This window comes from Tursiops truncatus, chromosome 15, assembly GCF_011762595.2.
Source record: "Tursiops truncatus isolate mTurTru1 chromosome 15, mTurTru1.mat.Y, whole genome shotgun sequence".
In the NCBI taxonomy this organism is placed as follows: Eukaryota; Metazoa; Chordata; class Mammalia; order Artiodactyla; family Delphinidae; genus Tursiops; species Tursiops truncatus.
Window position 1 is genome coordinate 25,885,706 of NC_047048.1, and position 21,542 is coordinate 25,907,247.

At 41.8% G+C, this 21,542-nt stretch overlaps 1 protein-coding gene across 3 annotated transcripts in view; it reads left to right on the plus strand.

The window, feature by feature from the left end:
* The window catches only part of PARN (poly(A)-specific ribonuclease), a 167,826-nt gene that overhangs the window by 8,230 nt on the left and 138,054 nt on the right, over nucleotides 1-21,542 (plus strand). For all 3 annotated transcript variants that reach the window (XR_012326102.1, XM_019928672.3, XM_019928670.3), the window contains exons 6-13: nucleotides 1,325-1,385; nucleotides 7,035-7,200; nucleotides 7,885-7,950; nucleotides 9,414-9,452; nucleotides 10,839-10,881; nucleotides 12,172-12,252; nucleotides 15,297-15,353; nucleotides 19,972-20,049. Coding sequence is in view for 2 of the 3 variants with exons in the window: in XM_019928672.3 (XP_019784231.1) it covers nucleotides 1,325-1,385; nucleotides 7,035-7,200; nucleotides 7,885-7,950; nucleotides 9,414-9,452; nucleotides 10,839-10,881; nucleotides 12,172-12,252; nucleotides 15,297-15,353; nucleotides 19,972-20,049 (591 nt within the window). In the remaining variant the exon portion in view is untranslated. The remainder of the gene's footprint in view (nucleotides 1-1,324; nucleotides 1,386-7,034; nucleotides 7,201-7,884; nucleotides 7,951-9,413; nucleotides 9,453-10,838; nucleotides 10,882-12,171; nucleotides 12,253-15,296; nucleotides 15,354-19,971; nucleotides 20,050-21,542) is intronic.

The window sequence follows — 21,542 nt, forward strand, 5'->3', positions numbered from 1 at the left end:
TCATATTTTAAAAAGAATTTGTGTTGGGTAAAAAGTATATGTATATATATATATAAAAGTATATACAGTATATGAAACCTTTTAACATAAGATTAAAAAGATAAGTAAGTGAAAAGTTGGAAGAAAAGAAAAATGAGGATACGATTACTGTGTTATGATTAGAACACAGAATTTGTGTCAAAGAAAGTCTCACCTTTTTGTCTCTGAGCTTCCTACCAGCCAAGAATAGGGGGAACACACAATCAATTCTGTGGCCCATAGGATCGAAATAGGCCAGAGCTCAGGAGGAGTTCAGCTTTCCTCAGACTAGAGACCTCAGGACATTTCCCCTTCTGTTATCATAAAGAAATCACTAATGTAGAAGACCTTGTCTTCAGTGGCATCTCTAAAGAGAGTACTGGAACTGGTACAGCGTCCCTCAGCCTAGACTGATGGTATAATGTCAGGTAGAGGTCAGGAAGGTAGTTCTATGAGGGGTCAGATTAAAATGACTTGTGTGCTGCCCTCTAATGTTCTGACTTAAAACAAGAATAAAGTTAGAGAAGCTACAGTGATGTTTCCCACTCTTCAGTCAGTTGAGTAAGAACTTTGTGAAAATTTTCCCATTCTTGTGTAGTAGTATTTAATTAATATTTTTACTAACATTTACTTATATATTTTGACTTACCCTAGGCTTGAGATATGTATTTAATAAGTCTCGTTACTGGGAATTTTTCTCTATTTTGATCTTGAATGTAAAGAACATCCAATTAAGAGCTTGGGACTTCCCTGGCAGTCCAATGGTTAAGACTCTGCCCTTCCAAAGCAGGAGGCGCAGGTTCAATCCCTGGTCGGGGAACTAAGATCCCACATGCCACACGGCGTGGCCAAAAAAAGAAAAAAAAGATTGGGGGCTTTCAGAATCTAAGTTGAAGTGAATAATTGATACCTTATAACTTGCACATGTTTGCTACCTTAAACCTGAACCTGGAGTGAGATAATAGAAATACATTTAATTTTTATTTATAGTCTCCTAGTCAGTACAGCCACCAGGAGTTTCCTGCCGATTGGGAGAATATATGTTCACTAAGTAAAATTTTCTTAAATGTTGTGAAACAAAGGATATTTGTTTTATAGGCTATAAAGGAGAAGAGCCCAGATAGTTTAAGTGAATTAATGGATGATTTGGCAGCCGTGGAGTAGAAATGCCTTGTCCTCTGACCTTTAGCGTGCTGCCTTCTTGCCTGGTTGCCTTTGTTTACTTGCCTGAGTTCTTTCTCTGCTTCTATTCATACACCTGCCACAAACATCACCGAAACGCATGTTCTGTTTACTCTTGTTTCAGAGCTCAAGCATTGACTTTCTAGCAAGCCAAGGATTTGATTTTAATAAAGTTTTTCGCAACGGTAAGACTATGTGTGAACTCTCTTTAGAGCTTGTAAATCTGGATTTAGTTGAGAATTCTCTTTTTGTGCCTGCTGTCCGAGACAGGATCTCGGATTCCCAGTCCATCGTGTGCAGCCATGGAGTTTTTATTGTGCCCTTTTTTTAAGGCCTGAACAGGAGAGGAGCAGCTACTTCATTTAGCTCTAATGAGGCCCCTCAAGCTCCTGGTCTCACTGAGTGGAGCTTTTCTGTCGCTGGTGTGACTTGGTTTCCTGGCAGACCACCTGGGGGGACTGCATCCCTGTTTCCTTTCAGTGGTACAAGTGCTACGATGTAGCATTTTAAAAAGCAGCCATATTCCAGTAATACAGAGATGGTCTTTGGAGGAAGAATGTCTACATAGTCTGCACAATCCTGATGGCTAACTTGCTGGCATGATAGGCTGGCAAGCGGCCTGGAGGGAGGGACTATGTCCCTTCCTTATCCCCAGAGCGGAGCACGATTCCTCTTCCATATCAGGGAGGTGACAGTTAAATATTTGATGAATGAACACCGGACGTTAGACCACACCAGAGTGGTTTTCCTTCCTCCATTCATTTGTTTCCCGAAAAGTATTGGGGAAAGCCTCTGGTTTTCTCAGCAGTATTAAGTGCCTGCTGCTCTAAGGTCAATAGGTACTTTTCACTTAATTATTCTTGTAAATTGTATTCATTCCCATGGGGAATGTATTATTGAGTGAGGTAAGAAAGGAGATTTTTCTCAGCAAAGGTTCTAGAACAAAGACTTCGGCTAAAGTCTCTTCCCCTGAGCATGATATCCTTGCAGGGCCTTTAGCACCCATGTCATGTTGTTTTTTAAATTGCTTTAGTGGTGCTGCGTCTTCATGTCTAGTGATGATTTTGATTTTTGGAAATACTAAAAGAAATTTGGAATCCAAACTGCTTAACATGGTGGATGAACCAGCTGGGTAACACAGTTTGGGTATAATAAAACAATTTATTTGCTTTGGCTCATACTTGACTCTGAAAGCCATTATAAAACACAAGTTCCAAATGTAGTTAGAGCCCTATAATGGAATAGTTGCAGAAATCTTTTGAAGGAACTACTTTACCCAGACTCATATAAGTGTGTAATTTCCAGCCTGATGGTTTTATTTTCATAAAAGGAGAGAAACAGCTAAATTGGAGGATGCCTCACTCTCTAGTTTTGTAGTCAGACCTTGTAATATTTTAGTCAGAGCTGCATCAGGGCTCCCAGGCCAACTGTTATTACCGAGACTCTAACCCCGTGCTGTTGTAGATGCTCTGTAATTCTGACCTAGACCTTCACTTCTCTTTTCTTATCAAATCTTGCCACTCAGGGTTCGCAAATGCCAGGCCCTTTTCTCCTGGCAGTCTTCTTGTTAGTGCCTTTGACTTCCTTGTCTGAAGTGGAACCAGGTGACTCCTCTTACCGTTCCCCCTGCAGCCCTCCCAAGCACAGGTGGTTTCAGCTCTGTCTCTGTATCTGCAGCCAGGCAGTGGTAGGCATGCCACCTTCAATCCACTTGAGTTCCCTCTTCTCAGGAGCCATGCTTCTTCCCAGGGCTGCGTCACCAGCTCTGCCATCCCTCTTTCTGCTGACTTCCTGGGCGTGGCCTTCACCAGCAGCCCTGGCGACGGCTCATCGTCTTTCTCTCCACTCCTACCTCTCTCCTCCTTCTGGGTGACTCCAGCATCCACAAGGACAGCCAGCAAATGCTCTGTCTTGTCTGTTTCTTGGCCAGGCGGTCAGCAGTCCTCGCTTCTGCCTCCCCTTAGCCCTGCACTCCCTTGGTAGCATCATGGGTCTTATTAGCAATAACTGTGCCCATCTCCATCATTTCTCTTGTCTTTCTCTTCCACTTACTTGGGTACCTCATTTCAGCCATCAGTTGACCTCCATTGCTTTTTCACTATCGGTTACCTTCCACTCTCCTGTCTTGACTTCTCTCCTTGTCCACCTGGTCCATCATTATCCTTTCTTCCAGCCCTTGCTCCTCTTTCCCTCTATTGCCCTGGTCTAGCCAAGTCCCAGCCCTGGTTGGATCTTATCATCCACCTCCTCTATTTCTGAGCATCTGAATATTGCAGGCAAATGTGACACACCTGAGCTAATTTGTCACTTTAAATTCATGACCACAAGCTTCAAGAAAGGACTCAGTCGTGCTCAAAAATCCTACTTTTCTGACTTAGAAATTCCCTTTCCAACTCTCTGTGATGTCTGTCGCACTCAGTTGATGACCATGCCTCTCAATGAAAATAGAAGCCATCAGGGAAGAGCCACTTCGTGTTCTCACCACCAGACCCACAGGTCTCCCCCGAACCTGGGCTCAGCCTTTTCGTTTCTCTCCTTACAGAGAAGAGGAGTCCCTGCACCGGTCAGAGGCTAGTACCTGCCTCCTAGTCAGGCACTGGCTCTTCCAGTTTGCCCTTCTCTCTCCTGGATATTTTCCCGTCTCTGCTGATCATTCCATCAACCTTTGTAAACATGCTTTGTGAAAGTGCAGAGCTTCTTAATCTAGGCCATGGCCGCCTTCCTGCCATAGATAGAATTCAGAAGTCTGTGAACTTGGGGAGGGCATTGTGGAATTCAAATCTATATTTTCTCTAACATTGAACTGAATTTGTTTGTTTCTTCTGTTAGGAATGTCGGCAACAACCCAGCAGTGTTAGAGTAGCTGGGAGGTTGTCCTCAGTGAAATCCCAGGTATCTTCAAATGGCATTTCAGTTGTGACAGATATCTTGAATATTGTTTACCTTCATCAGTACTTTGAAATTATCATAGTTATGTCACCTGCCATTAGGTCTTGTTATTTAATGTGTTGACCAGGAAGCTGATTTCCTGTATTATTATCCCGTATTAATATATCACAGATTAAAAAAAGAATTTTTGGTAACTATTTCAATATAATTACCTTTCTTTACAATCTTGCATATTTTATTTTATGCATTTGAAAACATTATTCTGGGGAAGAGTCTGTAGATTTCACCCGACCACCGAAGGAGTTGGTGGCCTGTGAAGATTAAGCAGGCCTGCAGGAACATCTCTGTCTTGAAATAACTCCAACCAAAGCAAAACCATCCCCCCCTCACTTGATTCCACATCCCCTTTCTACTTCTGGCCTGTGATCCTCCCACTCAGAGGAAAGCATCTTGAATGAGATGTGTGTTCTCACTGTTCCTTCCTCTTCCCCTCTAGTTTTTTTCTTCACCCACCCCCAGCTGGCCCACCATCTGCACCCCTCCAAGGACACTGCTGGTCCCCCGTGCTTGCCATGATCTCAGACCCCATAGATCCTTCTTTGTCCTCATCTTGTTCCACCTTTGGAGGAATTTGACCCAGTCGATTGCTCCCTCCTTCCCTAGACTCTGTCCTCTGGCTTTCAGACACTCATTCTCCTGGTTTTCGTCCCACCTCCCTCTGGACTCCCCCGCGTCCTGATTGGCTCATTCTCGTCTCGCCAGCTTCTAAATATTACTTTTCCTAGTTGGTCTCATATATTCCATGGTTTTATTTATTTTTTATTATTAAATTCTCATTTCGAAATAATTTCAGACTTATATAAATGTTGCCAGAATACCGCAAAGAATTCCTGATACCTTCCCTCTGATTTCCCAGGTGTTAGCATTATAATGTTTGCTTTGTTGTCCTTTCTCTCATTATATATGTGTATATATAATTTTTTTCCTGAACCATTTTAGAATAAGTTGCACCCATGATGCTCCTTTATTCCTAACTACTTCAGTGTGAATTTTCCTAAAAACAAGAGCTCTTATATAGCCCAGTAATCCAAATTAGGAAATTGACATTGCTACAGTACTGTTACCTCATTTGCAAACCTAATATAAGTTTTGCTACTTATAGCAAAAGAGGAAAAATAATTTCCCCTTGTCCAGATTCAATCCAGGACCACACGTTGCCTTTGAACTGTCATATCTCTTTGCTCTTTTAAAATCCAGAACAGTTTCTCAGTCTGCGATTTTAGTACCTTGACGTTTTTGCATAGTGGAGGCCAGTTATTTTGTAGAATGCCCCTCGATTTGGATTTTTTTGATGTTTCCTCAGACAAGTCCAAATGCATCTGTTCATCTCGGGCAGGGATACTGCACATGTGAATGTCTGTGCTGCTCAGTGCATCATATCAGGAGGCATATGACATCAATTAGCCGCATTACCGACGATAACTTTTTTTTTTGTAGTATGTAAAGTATGAAGTACACTAATATTGTTGTGCAGCTGTTGGTGTTTTTAATGTGGATCACTTTTTCACCAATTAGTTTTAGCATCCATTGATAATTCTTGCTTGAAACAATTATTATTGCTGACGAGTGATGATTTTCTAATTCCATCATTCTTTCTATAAAGTTTTTTAAGTGTCACATGGCTTTTAATGCCCCCCCACGTCCTGATGACACCTACATTTATATCTCAACACCATTCTCTGGAGCTTTAGGCTTATATCTGCACCTCTTCATTTATATATACATCCCTAGATGATTTATTATATCCAGGAGGTAGCTTTTGATTTTCACCTCTTGGGCCCCAAGTCTATTCATTGCCTTGTTTTCCCCACTTCAGTAAGTGGTCCTACTGTTGTCCCAACTGCTTAAACGTAATAGTTAGATGTCGTTTTTTATTTTGCCCTTCCCTTTCTCCCTCACCCAAGTATGTTGGCAAGTTCTAGCTCTCCTATCTCTAGAATCATTCTTTCCATCTCTGTAGATTAGGCCAAGGTCATAAACTATGACTTTCTGCCTATTTTATAAATAAAGCTTTACTGGGACACAGCCATACCCATTCATTTACCCATTGTGTGGCTGTTTTCATGTTACAAAGGTCAGAGTTAAGTAGTTGCAACAGAGATCCCTGTATGGCCCTCAAGCCTAAAACATCTACTGTTTGTCCCTTTAAGGAAAAGTGTGCTGACCTCTGATCTAAGCGGTTGTCTCTGGCCTGGACATCTGCAGTGGACAGTTCCTTCCATCTGACCTCCCTACTTCCACTCTCACAGGAGTCCAGATGATCTTTTAAAAACATGGAGCAGATAATGTGATTGTCTTGCTTAAAACCTGATGATATCCCATTGCTCGTAGAATAAAGTAAATTCTTACGTGGCCTGTAAGGGGCTATGTAATCTTGCCCCATCCTCTCCAACCTGACATTACGCCATTCTCCTGCTTATGCTTCCTTGCTGTTTCTGGAACAGTCCAAGCCTTTTCCATCCTCTGGGCATTTATGCTTGTTCCCTGCCTGAAATACTCTTCCCCCAGATCCTTCATGTCTGATTCATTCTTACCCTGAGGTCCTCCCTCCTGGTGGCCTTCTCTGGTCAACCTAAGGTCATTCGCTTCACTACAGAGCAGGACAAGTCTACCTTGTTCACTGTTAGCTCATTAGTGCCTGATACAGTGCCTGGCACAGCGTAAGAGCCAAATCACAGTTTGTTGAAAGGAGAATGAATGAACGAGCGAATGGAGTGAATGAATAGACAAACACATTTCAAAATCATTTGTTTTTTCCATTGATTTTTTTTGAGCTGTAGTTAAATATGGTCTTTCCTGAGTCTTTTAGACGCCTTGGTTTGTTACAAAATTTTTATGATAAATGGTTACTTCTGCTAATGCATTGTTTTAAAAATTCTGTTCAGGAATTCCATACTTAAACCAGGAAGAAGAAAGACAGTTAAGAGAGCAGTATGATGAAAAACGTTTACAGTCCAACGGTGCAGGCGCTTTGTCGTACGCGTCTCCTAACACTTCAAAATGTCCCGTGACGATTCCTGAGGATCAGAAGAAGTTTATTGACCAAGTGGTGTAAGTTCCTAAACTGAAACCAAACGTGCGTTGAGTCACGTGTCTTGGAGCAGGGCTGACGTCTGTATCTCAGGCTCGTGCTTCACGTGCACAGTGCACACAGAGGTGTGATGTCTGAGGGGCAGGATTTAACTGTGGTGTATCTGAGTTTGTGTCACAGCTGTCAACTGTAAATCGAGTTCTGTGTACTGTACTTAGACTTCCCATGTGTCGCCAGGCAAGAGACTATCTTGGCCAAGTGGTCAGACCTGCGTGGACCACGGGCCTGACAGCCACCGTCCAGTCCCCATGAAAGCAGAGGCCCATCCAGATATTTGCAACACATCCATGTTTTTTTCTCTTGCAGTGAAGTTTCTGACAAGCAAACGTGCCCTCGGAGGAGCATCTGGTTTTGCTCTGTTTAGCTGTCAGTATAACTGCTTTCCTAGCAAAGTAAAAATGCAAATCATTTGTATTGCTGAATCCTGGAGAAGTTGTTGAGAACTCATTAATAACAGCAACAAATGCCAAAATAAAGTATTTTTCTTTAAGCCTTACTGAACTAAAAAGTTATAACATGATTTGGTAAAATTACAGTGTCGTATGTTCTTGTATTTGGATTGCTTTTGAGTGTGATGATTCTGCTGGTTGACAACTTCATTCCTTAATGATGCTGATGGTCATGTTTTTATTCTAATTCCTCAGAGAGAAAATAGAAGATTTATTACAAAGTGAAGAAAACAAGAACTTGGATTTAGAGCCATGTACTGGGTCAGTTGCCCTAAATATTTTCATGTGTACTTTTTTTGGAAAGGTAGATGATTTCTGGCATGTGCTCCATTTGGTTGCTTAAAAATGCTTTCATAAATAGTCTTTTTATTATAGGTATGTTCCCAATATTTCAGCACTAACTTTAGCATTAACAGAATTGGGACCATGGTATATAGAGACACTGAATGAATGCTTTGTTCCATCCTGGAGGGGAGAAAACTGTTGTGCACCTTTGCTTTAAGTCATGCTCAAGAGTGGCATCATTATTGTAGCCTCGACTTGCGCTTCATACATAAAGGCTTCAGAAGAGCAGAATTTACTGTCAGGCTACTCCTGTCCCTTTTTTTTTTTTTTTTTTGCGGTATGTGGGCCTCTCACTGCTGTGGCCATTCCTGTTGCGGAGCACAGGCTCCGGACGCGCAGGCTCAGCGGCCATGGCTCACGGGCCCAGCCGCTCCGCGGCATGTGGGATCTTCCCAGACCGGGGCATGAACCCGTGTCCCCTGCATCGGCAGGTGGACTCTCAGCCACTGTGCCACCAGGGCAGCCCTACTCCTGTCCTTTTAATTTCTCTCTGCAGTAAAAAACATCAGTCTCGTAGAGTCAGTGACTGAAACAGCCTGCTTTCCTTCCTTTTACTTTGTGACTAGCTTCACAGAAGTGTTTTAATACATCTGTCTACTTAAAACTCTTCATACAGCCACAGGAAGTAATACTTTGGTTAGACAAGAACTTCTGCCTCTTCTATAAAGGCAGTATTATAATAATAATAATAATAAAGAACATTTTGATGAAGAAAAGTGGTGAGGAATCCTCCCACCTCAAACATCCTGTCTGCTCTTGTTTGCACATTACCTGTCGCTTCTGATGAAGTCTCCTTTAAAAATTAAATATTTTTCCCAATTTGAAAAAGAATAAATACATGTATATGAATAACTCAATCACTTTGCTCTACACCTGAAACCAACTCAGCATTGTTAATCAACTATACTCCAATATGAAATAAAAAAAATTCAATCCATCTTTATTTATTCTATCCATTATTATTATCATTATTATTTTAAATTTTATGTATTTTTGGCTGCATTGGGTCTTTGTTGCTGTACGTGGGCTTTCTCTAGTTGCGGTAAGCGGGGGCTACTCTTTGTTGCAGTGCGTGGGCTTCTCTTGTTGCAGAGCATGGGCTCTAGGAGCGCAGGCTTCAGTAGTTGTGGTGCACAGGCTCAGTAGTTGTGGCGCACAGGCTAGTTACTCTGTGGCATGTGAGATCTTCCTGGACCAGGGATCGAACCCATGTCCCCTACACTGGCAGGCAGTTTCCCATCCACTGCACCACCAGGGAAATCCCCAATCCATCTTCTAAAAAAAAAAAAAAAATTAAATGTCTTTCCCAACCAGTGCTTGGTCAGTTTGAATTTTCCTTTAATGAGCCAAAATTAATACCTTTTCATTTGTTTTTATAGGTTCCAAAGAAAACTAATTTATCAGACTTTGAGCTGGAAGTAAGTGTTTATATTATACACGAGAGCTCTGTGAGGGACCCAGAATTTAAAAACTAAATGTAATTTTTTAGCTCTTATTTCATTTTTGATATTCTGCAGTTCTTGGTGATTTGACCATACCATGTTCTTGGGCAGTGCTTTATTTTGTTATTGTTTTCCCCTAATTTCTTAAGTTGAATACCCACTTAATTTATTTCATACCCACTTAATTTATTTCCTTGTTATTCCTTCTTAGTAGATGTTGCAAAGCCTTTACAATTTTCTTTTAACTGTCACTTTGGCCTGTCCATTAACTTCTGGATGTGTAGTGTTTTTGTTCTTTGAAGGTATCAATATATGGTAAAGATTTGGTTTTAAGACCTGGGAAATACTCAGGTGAATGCTTTTTCTAAAACAGGGGTTAGGCCATGGGTAGGTTTCAGGAGGCCTATGAATCCCCTGAAACAATATCCAAAATTGTGTGTGTGTATTTTTCTGGCGGTGTTTCTATTGGTTTAATTATATTTTCAAGTGGATCTCTAACTCAAAAATTGAGTATCAGGATTAGACAGATGGATGTTTGCACTTGACTTTGTTTGGGGTTCTTGTTCTTTCGTTAGAGTCTGCCAGTGGCATGTATACTGGGAATTTACTTTGACCAAAACAGGAAAAGGGCCATTGTTGTTTGACCAGGCTCCTTTCCTCTCACGTTATCCTTGCCACGTACTCCACCCGAGTTCCAGATTCCTCTCCTGGGCAGATGAAACTACTGTGCCGGATTACAGCAGAGTTACTCATCTCACATCTCCCCTGTGCATGCCCCAGATCATCCAAAGAGACCTTCAGAATTTTTCTTAGGAAGTAAACATTGTGATATTTAGAAGCAAGATTTGACAGTGTAGTAATGAGTTGACTGTATTACGGGATGCCTGACATTTCAGAAGATGCCTAAGTCCTAAAAATATTAATTTGAAATCAGTTACATTCCTGTGTGTTTTTTTTTTTTTTTTTTTTTTTTCGGTACGCGGGCCTATCACTGTTGTGGCCTCTCCCATTGCGGAGCACAGGCTCCGGACGCGCAGGCTCAGCGGCCATGGCTCACGGCCCAGCCGCTCCGTGGCATGTGGGATCTTCCCGGACTGGGGCATGAACCCGTATCCCCTGCATCGGCAGGCAAACTCTCAACCACTGCGCTACCAGGGAAGCCCACATTTCTGTGTTTTAAGAGGAGAGAGAGGGAAACATTTAGTAGCTGAAATTACTCTAAAGTCTTCCTAGTAGCGGTATTTATTTCATACTTAATAAAACTTAAGTAATGAAATTATGGCTATGTAGTTGTTTTTAAAATACGTAGGGTTTTAGCTGTTGTCTCATCTACTGACGTCATGTTTTCTTTCTTTTCTTTAGGTATCCCAAAGGCATTCATGTTGAGACTTTAGAAACTGAAAAGGTAACCTCAAGAATTATCCAGGGCCAACATCAAACGCATGAAACCTATGCAACAGTATGCAAATGCAAAATGCAATCAAATCGAGCAGTTGAAAGTCAGAGTTTACTCCTTGGCTCTGCTACATATGAACTGGGTGACACTGGGCAAGTCATTTCCCCTCTGCCAGCCTCGTTTTCCTCATTTGTGCATTGGGCATGAGCATGGTAATGAGCTATACCTATCTCACAGCTTTTTAAAAAATAGTTATCAAGTGGGTAGATGGAAGTGAACATGCTTTGTAAACTTGAAAGTATGCAAATGTTAGTACATGTTCTTAATCCTCACAGAAAGCTGATATACATGGTATCCATGTAATAATTGCTTCCTGTTATGTGGCCCAGTAAAATTAAATTTTAGAATCTGGGGCATAAACATAGCTATCATCATGTACTCCCAGGGTGCAGTGATAGAACTGTGATGGGTAAAGGTGGGCTGATGGTGAGCTAATAGTGCGTTCCTTCTACAGAATTTTAGAATTTAGTTCTTGTTGTTAAGTCAGATGTCTAACTAAATAAGAGATTAAGTAAATTAAGTCTTGCTAGAAGAAAAATCTCAAACTTTGACACAGGAGGTTTTGTAGTATATTTGATTGATACAAAATGCAGTATGTGAGAAAGAAGGTGCTAGTTATCTGACAAGTTACCAGAAAATCCAGGATTTTTTTTTTTTCCCTTTTTTTTGGCCATACCACACGGCTTGTGGGATTTTAGTTTCCCGACCAGGGATTGAACCCGGGCCCTTGGCAGTGAGAGCCTGGAAGCCTAACCACTGGACCACCAGGGAATTCCCCAGGATTTTTTTCTTATGTTAATGAAATGTAGAAATTTTTTTATCGAGGTGTGGTTAACTTACAATATTACAGTTTCAGGTGTACAACATAGTGATTCAACATTTTTTATAGATTATATAGAAATTATCTTAAAAACAACTATTTAGAAATTCATGTTCAAATGCAGCATCTTAGTGTTCATTATGGAGTGTCTTATTCTCACTGTCTGTTGATATTTATAATTGTCTTTTGGGTGATTAATAAGCCATGGGAAAATGTCATGGAAACACGGAGATGGAGTTTTGGTTTGTAAAGCATCAACTCAACTTTTGGTGGCATTTCAAAATACTTTCAGTGTGTTTAGCCCATGAATGACTGTGCAGTGAGAAAAACTGTACTTTTACTGGTAGCAGAATCTGAATTTTGGGGGGTAGGGGTCAGGTAGCTTCCAGAAAATTGTATATCTGCTTTATGTCTTTTAGAAAGAGCGCTATATTGTTATCAGCAAAGTAGATGAAGAAGAACGTAAAAGAAGAGAGCAGCAGAAACACGCTAAGGAACAGGTGATTGGATTATGTTCATTTCCTTTGGGTGAGAAATGGCTACAGAGTTGTAGATCCTGTGATAGATTCAATTTAATGAATATTTTTCTACTAGAGAAGAATCGAATTGGTAGCAAAACCTGGAAGAGAATGAGGGGAACCTAAGGTTAAGTAATTAGATGCAGCCAACAGAGTGAGGCTGGCATCATGGTTGACCAGTCTTCACTTCCATGAAGCAGTCTTGGAGAAGGAATTAGTGGTTATCATTTAAATTGTGTGTCACTGAGCTTCACAGCCCATTAACTAATCTTGCTGTGTCTAACTTCAGGCACAGTTACTAGTTTTCCTAAAACAAAGTTTAGATGATATGATTTGACAGATTAGGATGCACGGTCATATTTGCATCGTTGGAACCTCGCCCTGGTTGTCCTCTGGAGAATGGATTCGAGTAAGTCTGGAGACAGGGAGACCAGTTCACCTGCGGAGTAACCAGCTAAGAGATGTCAGTGCCCTGGAACAGGAAAGTTAGTAGCAGTTTAGGTGGAATCTGGCCATCTTTAGAAGGTAGCGTCAGGAATTTGTGATTGGATGTGGGTGGTGAAAGACGAAGGCAGAAGAAAGAAGATGCTCAGGCCGGGAAGTTGGGCAGCTGGGTAGGCTGACATCAGTCCACTTAGATGGGGTGGCGGAGTGGTGTTGGTGGGGGAGCGCAGGTGGAGGAGGCCAGGAGTGGGTTTGGGCGAGGGTGGACGTCCAGCTCACCCATGCATAAAGCAGGGCCACATCAGACTAATGCAACCAGGAAAGACACAGCAAGCCTCTGTTAGATTTAGACAGTTTATGATTTAGAGAAGGTGACAGCTACACGTGGTGCTTGTCCCACAAACCAAAAAGACAACACTGAAACAAAAGGGGCCAGGTGACTGCAGAGTGAGCTGTGGATGCCCCATCGCCAAGCAGCCAACTCTAGACTGTGGCTAAGTGCTTTCATACTCTGTAGCTCTATTCTGAAAAGGCAGTGGGGCAGGAAGCCCCAGGCCTCATCAGAACCTGGGCAGCAGTGAGAAACTGTCTCATGACAGCCTCCCAGGCGAGAGAGGGAGGTGGCCTCCCATCCTCTCCTGGGGTGTTCCATCCAGATGCACATTAGTTACATCTCAAGCCTTTGCCTGCGTGGACTATCTGGATATGTGCAAGGTCACCAGGATACCGTGGTAGGGCTGTACCCCTACGGTGGACAAAGGTGTTACATTCTGCTTTTGAGCAGATGAGGTTTTCGATGTTTTGGGGGCATCTGAGCATTGGTGTCCTGTCAGCAGATTGTCGTGCTGGAGTGCAGGAGAGGGGTGAGGGCTGGACTTTGTTGTTGTTGGCAGAGAGACCGGGACAGGATGAGAGCACCTATCATATGCATGAGGAAGGAGCAGAGGGCCCAGGGTCGGATCCTGAGGACCACCAGCATCTGAGTGATGGGCAGAAGTGCAAAAATGTGCCTGAGGTTATTGTGACACCGCAGCCAAGGGGAAGAGTGTTTGAAGAAGGGGATGTTGACAGGGTCTGATGCTCTTGAGAAGTAGAATGAGGACTGAGACATAGCCATTGGGTTTAGCCTTGGGAGTAGGTTTTTTTCTTCTTTTTTAAAGAACATTCTTTAAAAAGTTAAAATAATTTTAATTCTGGTAAAATGTATAACATAAACTTTACCATCTTAACCATTTTAAACTGTACAGTTTTGTACTGTAAAATATATTCACACTGTTGTGCAACCGTCACCACCATCCATCTCCAGAACTCCTTTCATCCTGCAAAACTGAAACTCTGTACCCATTAAACAATAACTTCCCATTCCCCCATCCCTCAGCCTCTGGTAACCACCATTCTACTTTCTGTCTCTGTCAATTTGACTGCTCTAGGTGCCTCATGTAAGTGGAATCGTACAGTATTTGTCTGTTACTGGCTTAGTTCACTTAGCATAATGTCATTTAGGTTCATCTGTGTTGTAGCATGTGACAGAATTTCCATTCTTTTTAAAGGCTGAATAATATCGTATGTACTACATTTTGTTTATCCGTTTATCTGCTGTTGGACACTTGTGTTGCTTCTACCTTTTGGTTCTTGTGAATAACGCTGCTCTGCACATGGGTGTACAAGTATCTCTTTGAGTCCTCGCAGTTCTTTGGGGCACATACCCAGGAGTGGGATTGCTGGCTCGTATGGTAGCTCTGTTTCTAATTTTTTGAGGACGAGCCACACTTTTCCACAGTGACTGCGCCACTTTACATTCCCACCAACAGGGCACAAGTGTTCCAATTTCTCCACATCCCTGCCAACGCTTGTTAGACTTGAGAGTAGTTTAAAGAGGTGAGCAACTTCAGTGAGGGTGAAGCGGGGGAGCAGGGGGCTTGCGGGTCCCTGGGAGTTGAACTGGACCTAGTGAGTGGAGAGGAGTCTTTAAGGAATTTAGCTGTGAAGAGACAAGAAGGAGAGTGGTTGCGTGGAGCTCAGATTAAAGGAAGGGGTTTCAAGATAGGAGAGAAATTGAGCCCATTTAAGTGCATTGGGAATAAAACAGGAGAGAAGAAACTGAATGGGGATGAGTCTCAGTGTTGTGCTATAAAAATTTTATAAAAATGCATTTGACCAGGAAAAAACAGTCTGAACATTCTTGATTTGACAGTCAGCTGCTGGGTGGGTCACCTCAGAATTGAATTCAGTATTGAGTTTGGCCAGCAGGTGGCAGCTTTTAAAAGTTTGTGTTTCTAAGGCAACTTGAGAGACTAGGAAATTTCAACAGTTGATGGGAAGTGATGGGTAAACCCTAGCACTGTTATTTTAGTAACTAATGAATAATTTGCCACTTTGCTCATTTTAAAACAGAAGAAAGTTATGTGCATAGGTCATTTCAGATGCAGTTGTTTGGGGTGATAGCTCAAAGCATGTGAAACTAAAGCTATCTAACTCCATATAAAACTTCAGTCTTTTTTTTTTTTTGCCTAGATTTTAACCCGTTCAAATAAGCAATATGTATACGTCAATAGTGGTTTTTTGTTTTGTTTTTAAATTAGGAAGAACTGAATGATGCTGTGGGGTTTTCTAGAGTCATTCATGCCATTGCTAATTCGGTAAGTGAACCAGACATTTTAACTAATTTCATGAACATAACATTTAAGGTGAAATGCCCAGTTATCATTGCACATTAATCATCTGGTCACGTTTAGATTGTTTACCTGGTCTGGAGGGAGAAGTTAGAACTTCATAAAGACAGAATGTTGTTATAAGGCGCTTAGTGTGACATCGTAATTGCGGTATTATATCCAAACCATTTTTTTAGAAAGCATTTCTTGTAAAACGCAGGGGAGGATTATACAGTGACAGCCTTATGTGGCTCCATGGAACTAATATTTATTATCCTTAAAACCAATAAGAAGCAGAATAACAAACTAAAGAATATGGTGAGAAACAATCTAGTGTTTGAAGCGTTTTATTCCTTAATTAGAAGAAGCTAGAGGGTAAAAATAATTGTATTGAGTTCTCTGCATAACTGTGATTGAATCTTATATCTCATAGCCTTAATAACATTTGATACATTTAAAAAAATGTATTGACCATTTGTGTAAATATGCTGGAGGGTTCTGTAATAGATAGGATAGACATTTCCCCTTGTTTCGTAAATCCTTTCAGGAAAGAGGCACCCACATCTTGAATAGATTAAACTGGGTCTTGCTGCTGGTTGTTTTGTGAGTTTTGCATCCGAGTCAGACTGCTTGCCTGGATGCTAAGTTGCCTGGAATCCAAGACTTTTCTTTACTTGAGTAGCTGGCCTAGGGAGAAGAAGTTGTTCCCCTGCAGAAGGAGTCATCTTGTCCCTTAGACGCTGAACTCTGCATCAGGGAAGCTTTACGGCCAGACTCCAGGAGTCCGTGAATGTCTCACCACCAGGTGCAGGCTTGTCAAACAAGAGCATCTGAGGAGAGGCAGCCACTGTCCCCCGTGGGGGCGGGGGGCTGTGGCCAGTAAACAGAAGTTAGAGAGCCTTGTGAAGGAGGAGGGCTGGCTCACCTGGAGCTCTTTCGCTCAAGTAAGTGACGTCATCAGAACGGAATAGAGAGTTGGATGAGCCTGGAGAAAAACCAAGGTGTGAGTCTCTTGAGAAGTGGCTAAGATTACAGGTATCCAGAAAAGCAGAGAGGAGTCATGTTTGCTTACATTATACACTCTTAGCAACCTTTAGAGCAGTGGTTGATTTGACTGAGGCTGTCCGTGAAACACAGAGATGTGGGGTGGCAGTTGGCTTTGAGCCCTCTTATAGCCACTGTGAGGGTTTAGGTAGCTTTTCCAAGATTGGGACGTTTGTTTGCCTTGTACAAACAATTTGGATACCTTAGCCTGCTGTGCCTCTGTTTATTTTTTCTCTCTGTTGTCTCTCTTCTGCAGAGTGATTCATAGTATGTTGCTGACCATTGGTAGTTCACGTCACAAAGCATACTGCGAGAAAAGCCCTATTTATTAGTGATCCAGACTTAAAATTTAAAAGTCACATACCTTAAAAATACTAACATAGTTAAACTCTGTAGAGCCAGTGAACAGTAGACTCTCTTTATATCAGATCAAATTCTTTTCCCATCACTCTTGGTAGTGAATCTGTTTTAAAAAATTTTGTATTAATTTTTCACCCAGAGAAAAGTTGCAAAACTGGTGCAGAGTTTCCATATATCCCTCACCTAGCTACCCCAATGTTATTATCTTACATAATATACGGTTATCAGAACCAGGAAATTAACATTGGTACAATATTATGAACTAATTTGAATTTCACCCTTTTCCACTAAGTCCTTTTTCTATTCACAATTCTATCTAGGATCCCACATTGCATTTACTTGTTATTTCTCCTTAGTTTTCTGCAGTCTGTAATTTTCTTTGTCTTTTATAACCTTGATATATTTAAAAAAATATTTATTTATTTATTTGGCTATGTCAGGTGTTAGTTGTGACATGTGGGCTCTTCCTTGTGGCACTTGGGCTGCTCTGTAGATGTGGTGCATGGGCTCCAGAGCGCATGGGCTTAGTAGTTGCGGCACGTGGGCTCTCTAGGTGTGGTGCGTGGGCTCTAGAGCGCACAGGCTTAGTTGTCCCAGGCATGTGGGATCTTAGTTCCCTGACCAGGGATCGAACCCATTTCCCCTGCATTGAAAGGCGGATTCTTAACCACTGGATCACCAGGAAAGTCCCAACCTTGATATTTTTAAAGAGTGTTGACTGTAATTTTGTCAGATGTCTCTCAGTTTGGATTTGTCTGATCTTTTCTCATGTTGGATTGAGGACATACATTGATTGAGGCAGGAATACCACAGAAATGACGGTTCATGATATTGACCTGAATCACTTGGTTTAGGTGATATCTGCTGGATTTGTGCACTGTAGAGTTACTGTTACCTCCTTTGTGACTGATAAATATTTTTGGGGAGATACTTTGATTGAGACAAGGAAAATCCTGTGTTTTTTTGTTTGTTTGGGGTTTTTTTGGCCGCACCACGTGGCGTGCAAGAGTTCCCTGACCAGGGATCGAACCCTTGCCCCCTGCGGTGGAAGCTCAGAGTCTTAACGACTAGACCACCAGGGAAGTCCCGAAAATCCTGTTTTTCCTCAAGCTTTTGCCTGTAACCGTAGCATTTGTCGGTGGATCTTGCCTGCAGCCATTATTGCTGTGGTTTTCTAGTGGCGAGTCTGTGTTTCCCTCTTTCTTTCTCCATTCGTTCTTGGAATTCTTCTAGAAGGAAGAGCTGTCCCTGCTCCCCTGTTTATTTGTTAATTCTTTTTAAAATTTTTTTGGACTCAGGGAAATTTATTTCATTCTACAGATTTTAATCTACTTTTTTTATTGTTTATTTTGGGGCTCAGATGGTACCACCTTGGCCATTGGAGTTTCTTCAGGTTGACTCCCCCTGGAACAAGCCCCCACCCTTTTCTGAGCACGTCCTTACTTTCTGACATCACAAGATGTTCCAGACTCATCTTCTATTTTCCCTGCCTCAGCTGTAGAATCAATGACTTCTCCAAGGAGCCCTGGTTCCTTTTATTGGAGAATGGTGTTTCGAAACCAAGATCTGGTCCTGGGCTACTACTGTGGTGTTAGTGCTTCTAGTTCCCCTCACTGGACAGAGCTAAGAATGATACACGTGTGTAACCATGCATGTATACACACATTGATATTTCCATGTCTGACAGATATGTATATATATTAAAAAATGCCTTTATACTGATAGACCTCAGATTGTAGTCCAATACCACAGGGTTTCTTTTTTTTAAAAATTAATTAATTAACTAATTTTTGGCTGCGTTGGGTCTTCATTGCTATGCGCGGGCTTTCTCTAGTTGCGGCTGCGGTGAGCGGGGGCTACTCTTCGTTGCTGTGCTTGGGCTTCTCATCGTGGTGGCTTCTCTTGCTGTGGAGCACAGGCTCTAGGCGCACAGGCTTCAGTAGCTGTGGCACACGGGCTTCAGTAGTTGTGGCTTGTGGGCGCACAGGCTCAGTAGTTGTGGTGCACGGGCTTAGTTGCTCTGTGGCATGTGGGATCTTCCCCGACCAGGGTTCGAACCTGTGTCCCCTGCATTGGCAGGCAGATTCTTAACCACTGCGCCACCAGGGAAGCCCAGGGTTTATTTCCAACCTACTCTCTTTTCTTATTTGTACATTTTTTTCTCCAGCATTGGGAAATGCAGTTCTTATTATATGCTGTTTTCATAGTTCTGTTCTTATCAGCCTCCTTCAGTGTTGTTGAGGGATTCATTTATAATACAGTTAGGTTCATCTTTCAGGTTTGTATTCCATTTTGGGTTCCTTCCACGTCTTCTCTGTGGTTTTAATTAATATTTGGTATTTTAGCATTGTATAGGTGTTCAGAATGTGCCCACACACTGAGCCAAAAGGACAGCTTGTCTTTTGGATTTGGGAGATTTTGTGTAAAATTATTTCAAATAATTATGTTTAGCTCTGTGAGTCAAGGAGTGTTACTCTGAAGGGCCACTGGGACATAGTGAAAAGCTCCACTGTAGTGACCAGATGCTTTATGTTAAAAATGCTGTCACCTGGCTAGCTAAATCCAAGTTGATATTCCGTTTTCGTAGTTTAATTTTTATCAAAATGGACCAATTTATTGCACATATATTATACCTTACTGGTTGAAAAGCAGTGAATTTCATTGGAAATATTTCAGAACGAGCCCCATGAATTTTGACATAGATAATGAAGGAAACGAAAACTCATTCTACTTAATAAAATTAGAAATTAGTTATTTTTACCTTTTAGCATTGTTATGAATATATCTTTTGGAAATAAGTGAGTTGTTTTAAAGAATACACTCCGAAAATAGATATTTGGAGTTTGTTGACAAATTATTCGACAGTTCAAGGTACCTAGCATTTTCAGTTACTTTCTTGAGCTCTTCAGTAAAAATTTTACTACTGATTCTTGTGGGTGGCAAGATGAATAAAAACCAGAGAAAAAAAATCAATGAAATCAAAGTCATTTGGAGTTTTACTTTGCATTTTGGATTGAACACCAGAAGAGGAATGAAGTCAGCCCAAATTTCTTTATTTGCATATCTTTATACATTTTTTTTCCTTAGTGTCAAAAAGTAAGTTTAGTACAAAATCCTTATGGAACTGAACCATACATTTCACTCTCAAGTCCTGATATAATTTTGTACCAAGAAGTCTTTTCCTAATCTTGACTTTTTTTAGGGGAAACTTGTCATTGGACACAATATGCTCTTGGATGTCATGCACACGGTTCATCAGTTCTACTGCCCTCTGCCCTCGGTAAGTGACTTGTCAGCCTGTTTTAAAAATTCTTGAGTCTTTATTACTGCGAAAGTGTTCTCTGCTGGGTGCCATTTCCTTGTCTGCAGCATGCTCCCAGAGGGACAGTCTCCTGAGCTTGGTTGTACATTTTTGGAGATACATACCTACAAGCCATTTTAAGGAATCTTTGGTCATCTGCCATTGCCGGAGCACGGTTAAACATTTGTTTTGTCGTGGCGCCAGTGGTTTGCTCAGTTAGTGCTGGGCGGGGGTTTCCTGGGCCGCAGGTGTGGTCTTCTAGTTTGGTATTGCTAACAGGAGAAATAGCAGGGCCGTTGAAGGTGGGGTGGTGCTAGAGGTCATCTAGACTGGATCAGGTTGTGCAAAAGTCTTGCTTACCTCTTTTGAGGCTGCTTCCCTTAGGTTCTCTGTTGACCTCGGTGTTTTTTTTTTTTTTACTCTTGGAGCCAGGCCATCTCAGTGCACCAAAGCATGAGCTTTGGGAAAAGAGCTTCTCTTCTATCTCCTCCTCTTCTGCTCCTTGACTGCCCGTGGCCTCGTCTCGTTTGCCCCTCGTCACTCTGTCCTCTCCTCTCCTGTATTTTCTCTCCATATTTTCTGTCCTTTAGTCATCTCACCCACTTCCGGGACTTCAGCTGAAGACACCCACATCTTTTTCTCCAGCTGGGATCTCTCCTCAGATCTGGGTCGTAATTCATGCTGGACCCCACATGTGTCTACCTGGACAGCCTTCAGAATGAGAGGTGTTTAAAATTCACATGTTGCAAACAAGATGTGTAACTTAACACAACCTTTCTTTCCTTTAGTCTCCAATCCAGTTCTTTCTCCTGATTTCTTTACTATAAATGATGTCCAGTCACCAATACTGTTTTTAACATCGGTTTTGACCCTTCTTCTGTGCCCCAGATTTGGCCAGTTACAAAATACTGGCAATTTTGTCTCCGAGCTGTCTCTCACATCTGGATTATTTTCATTTCAAGTAGCAAGTAGCCTTATTTCTCATCTGGAATTAGCAAAAATAATCCAGGCAGGATTCTCTGTCTCGCTTTAACCTTCATCCCATCCTTTAAACCAGAGGTTGGCAAACTTTTTCTATAAAGGGTCAGATAGGAAAATATTCGGGGCTTTCCAGGCTGGACAGTCTTTGTCAGGACTCTCAACAGTGCCATTGTAGCCTGAAAACTGCCATAGAATGCAGTGCATAAACAAATGGGTGTGGCTTTGTCCCAGTAAAATTTTATTTAAAAAATAGGTGATGGGCCAGATTTGGCCTGCAGGCCATGGTTTTCCAACCTCTGCTTTAAGCTACCACCAGATTAATCTTTTATGACTTCTGGATTGGATGATACCTACTTTAGAGTTCAGTGCCTTTTATACATCTGCAAAGCCTCAGTTACTTTATATTTCTTACGAGACATCGTTCCATCAGCATCTTGATTACTTTTCTTTGGAAAAGTCCAACACAGCACAGCTCTGAATACAGCGGGTCT